A 4,272-nucleotide genomic window follows, 5' to 3' on the forward strand; every position below is an offset into this window, starting at 1 on the left:
AGGCTAGGGTTGGGCTCAGGGGGATGACTTCATTGTTCACAGAGTAGGCAGAACCCTCTGTGTCCAAAGTTTTTGAGGTAGTTTGACTTTCTGCTCCGAGTCCTGGTCCCAGTCTTGAAACCCCACTGAGGTTAAGCTCACCACCAATGGGGGCTGGAATTTTCTCAGCCATGGGGATGAACTTCTAGTTCAGACATAAGGAGAGGGCTTCCTACATGGGACCAATAAAACTTCTGATGCAGAACCAGGAGGAGACAAGGGCAGAAGGCATGTGTGTTGAACCAGAGGTGCCTGGCGTCGGGGGAGGTTGAGGAGCCTTGTCTTGCTACAGCATTTCATGGGTTTACCGTGGACCTCCACTCGGTAGAACAGGAATTGTCTTAGAGTAGCAGCAGCCAATAAATCTGATGGAAGAGCTTTCTTTCTGTAGCTTCCGGAATTTAAAGACAGGGCTCAGTAGAACCTTTGACTGGATTCATGAGGTTCTCAGAGGCCAGGCAGCTACAAGTCCCCAAGTACTGAGATGGCTCAGCCAATGGTCCCAGCTCCTGGAAGGAAGGTCAGATAGTCTTCAAGGACAGCCCTTGATTAGGGTCGACAGACCCGCACGATGACACTGGAGTTCATCAGAGAGACTCCATACTGCTCATTTCTGAACTCCAAGTCCCAGATGTGGCGTTCAAAAGACACAAAGCGAACACCCTTCTTGATGTTGGAGAACACGTGGCTGGCCTGTAGACAGAAAAAGAGGTTAATTCTCAGTGTGCCTTCAAAAGCTGAGTTAGAGCTTCTGGCAGGTGGTATTTTCCCTAGATGGCTGCAACAATGTCTCCACTTCCACCTGTCCTTCTAGAATCATGCCACTCCTCACCCAGGGGTGGAGTCTAATTTCCACCCCCTTGAATCTGGGAGGGTTTCACTGTAACCAAGAGTGGGTGGGAGTGATGCTGAGTGACTTCCACTGCGGGGTCAGAGGCAGTGCAGCTTCTGCTGGTTTCTCCAGCAGACTCATGGAGCCCTGAGCCGCCAGGAAGCAGCTGACTGCCCCAAAGCCGCCATGCTGTGAGAAACCCCCAGCTAGAGCAAACAGGGAGAGCCCAAGGCCAAGCTCTGAGACTAAACCAAGAGCTGCCTGGCCAGCCACCAGCTGCTGTGTACACACTCACAGCCCACCCTGCCCTTTAGCTCCAGCCGTGTCTGAAGGGAACTACACGAGAGACCAGAGCCAGAAACTCTCAGCAGAGCCCTCTTCATAGAAACCGTGAAGTGTGATGAAATGAGTGCTGTTGTTAGGTCACTATATTTGAGGGCAATCTGTTATACAGCCATAGGTCATCATAAGCCCCACTGTCCTTTCCCACACCCCTGCAGAGACTCACCCGAGAAGAGACACTGTTTCGACTACGCCGGATGGGAAAAGGCAGTGGAGAGAAATGGTCCAGGATGGCCTGGCTGGCATCTAGAAGATGGACAGTTAGCTGATATATGCAGTCAATTCCTTGTCGGTCGTTCCGCCTGTGGGAGAAGGGAAAACCTGAAGGTTAAATTTGCCCTCCCATCTCGCTGGGGATCTACCTGCTTCATCTGAATGGCCTTCTCATGCACGAAAGGGCAAAAGAGTTCTGCGGTCCTCAGGACCTCTACCAGTGCCACGTTGGAGCTTGGCCCCTCTGCATCCCCAGTGAACCAGTCTACACTAAAGAAGCTCCCCAGCCACGGAAGCCAAGATCAGTGATCAGCCGAAGGGCCGTTTTCGTCATGACACTCACCAGTCAGAGACACAGATCTCAATGTTTCCACTATCCAGGAGTTCGCGCCACAGACCCTCCTTCTCCAGGTCCAACACCTGCTTCTTGTGATACCGCCTAGGAAAGAGGGGGAAAGGTCAATGAGAACCGGGCAAGTACTCAACAACCGCCCTGGCCCTTGGGGAAGAGGGACGTTCACCTGTAGGAAGACAGGAAGCTGGTTTGCATATAGGCCCTAGGCATGACCTCCAAGTTTTCCTTCTCCGTCCAGTCATCTTCACGGCTCAGCACGGTCCATTTCTGGAAGCCTCCTGTTAAATGAAAACAGTTAGTGCCCAAGTTCCTTGCCAACCCACCTGGGGGTTTCCTTTGGGGAAACTCCCGCTCTTCTCTTGGGATCCAGTTCCACCCGGTTCACGGAGTCCGAGCGCCTCATGCGTCTGGCCCCTCCCACCTTCTCCCTGGAGTAAGACCTCTTTCCTGGACTCCCACCTAGGCCACGAGGGTTCCGGAGGAGGTTGCGTCCTATGGGTCTGCGCTCGCAGAAGCGGCCCAGGATGCAGGGCCCGGGGGCGTCAGCAGGGGGCAGGCAGGTGCGGATGACGGGCCACAGGTCGGGGTGTTTCCAGGGCAGGATGCTCCGCCAGAGGCCCCAGCCGTCCACCACGTCTCGCCAGCGCCGGCACACCAGGCGGCAGTGCCGGAGCAGCGTGCGTGGGGGCAGGTAGCTCAGCACCTCCTGAAGCATCTCGATGGGCAGTTGGTTCGGGCCCGGGGTCTCCTTGGGTTCGGGCTTCAGAGAGCAAACACCGACTGGCCAGTTTGTGGAGGCTGAGGTACACATGGTCTCCTCTCCAGGTTTGGTTGCCGCTGCGGGAGAGTCAATGTCCAAACGTCAGGGACCTGCAGCTCCGACAGCCAGCCCCCACCAGCTGCACTCCAAGAGTGCCATTTCCAAACCCTGCCAGCTGCCTCTCCATCCTCACCATCCCCACCAGGCCCATCCTCAAGTCCCCAAACTCTCAACCCATGCTTTGCCAGCTGACTACTGCAGACCCTCTCCTCCATAGGCAGCACAGTACAGCGCAGCCGACCCCCATCCAGCCCACCCGTGGCCTCGCAGACCCCAGAATCATACCCTGCATCTCAGCCAGTGCTCCTGGTGGGCTGGCGGGTCACCTTGTTTTCTGCGCCTCCAGCGCCAAGTCTGCCCTTTTTATAGGCCGCCTCCTCCCTGATACTAGCACCGCCCACCAGGCCCCGCCCCCTGCCCCACCTTCCCACTGACTATCCAATCTCTACCCCTCCGCTCCCTTCTCACTGTTAGGCCCCCTCCTCCCTCGGCCTTGAACCAATTTACTAGTCAGCCCCTCTGGCCCCGCCCCTTATAGTCTCCAGAAGCCCTTCATCAGGTTGTACTCAGACTAGGGGAGTTAATATGGAGCCAAATGTGACATGGACAGTGTTTTCGGATATTTATTAATACAGATGTTCTAGAAGCTCCCCAAATTTTAAGTATTCCAAGATGCAGCCATGCTTCTAACTATTGCTGCTGCTGCTGCTGCTGCTGCTAAGTCGCTCCAGTCGTGTCCGACTCTGTGCAACCCCATGGATGGCAGACCACCAGGCTCCGCCGTCCCTGGAATTCTCCAGGCACAACACTAGAGTGAGTTGCCATTTCCTTCTCCAGTGCATGAAAGTGAAAGTGAAGTCGCTCAGTCGTGCCCGACCCTTAGCGATCCCATGGACTGCAGCCTACCAGGCTCCTCCGTCCATGGGAGTTTCCAGGCAAGAGTACTGGAGTGGGTTGCCATTGCCTTCTCCCTTCTAGCTATTATTAATATCTTAAAATTTGTATGTCACAGAAATTGCCAAATTTCTTTGACGATTGCATTGTTATCAGGTCTTTAACCATGCGTACGTCTTTTGCCCTCGTAGACAGTCATTGTCTTAGTCCAACGCTTTTACAAAAAAGCTTGTCGATGACTTGCTCTTATGCTACAAAACTAAATTAGACTTGGTAGCAAAGGGACTTTCACTTTGTGTGGTGATTATTTCAGAAACGACTCTCTTATGGAAGGCTACTGAAGAAGTAGTAATGGGGTCTCCTTTATGTCTCACAGTCAATCGAGTCTCTCTTATACTTTCAAAACACGCCACACAATTCTACAAGCCAACAGACTTCTTGTGAAATATTGTTGCTTTAATACCTTGGTTTTTGTGGGTTTGTTTTGTTTTGTCCTTTTGGCCAGGTGGTATAGTTTACAGGATCTTAGTTCTCTGACCAGGGGTCAGACCTGGATGCCCCACAGTGAAAGCACCAAGTCCTAACCACTGGGTGGCCAGGGAATTCCCAATACTACTCTGGCTTGATCTACTCTAGTCTTGCAACTTCCAGCATCACAACAAGAAAAAAAAAGATTGCATTTTGTGAACAGATTGGATTAACTGCTTGCTCCCAGGAATGACCTATTAACACAAGAAACCGCTATTGATAATACTGATATAATTAGTTTTATGGATG

At 52.8% G+C, this 4,272-nt stretch overlaps 1 protein-coding gene across 1 annotated transcript; it reads right to left on the reverse strand.

Moving 5' to 3' along the window:
- On the reverse strand, positions 589–3,694 carry LOC102181711 (F-box only protein 27-like). The gene is made up of 5 exons (XM_018063168.1): positions 3,670–3,694; positions 2,105–2,618; positions 1,770–1,865; positions 1,380–1,515; positions 589–732 (listed from the first exon to the last, which is right to left on the reverse strand). The coding sequence occupies exons 1-5, from the start codon at positions 3,692–3,694 to the stop codon at positions 589–591; spliced, it is 915 nt and encodes a 304-aa protein (XP_017918657.1).

This window comes from Capra hircus, chromosome 18 (assembly GCF_001704415.2).
Source record: "Capra hircus breed San Clemente chromosome 18, ASM170441v1, whole genome shotgun sequence".
Taxonomy (NCBI): domain Eukaryota; kingdom Metazoa; phylum Chordata; class Mammalia; order Artiodactyla; family Bovidae; genus Capra; species Capra hircus.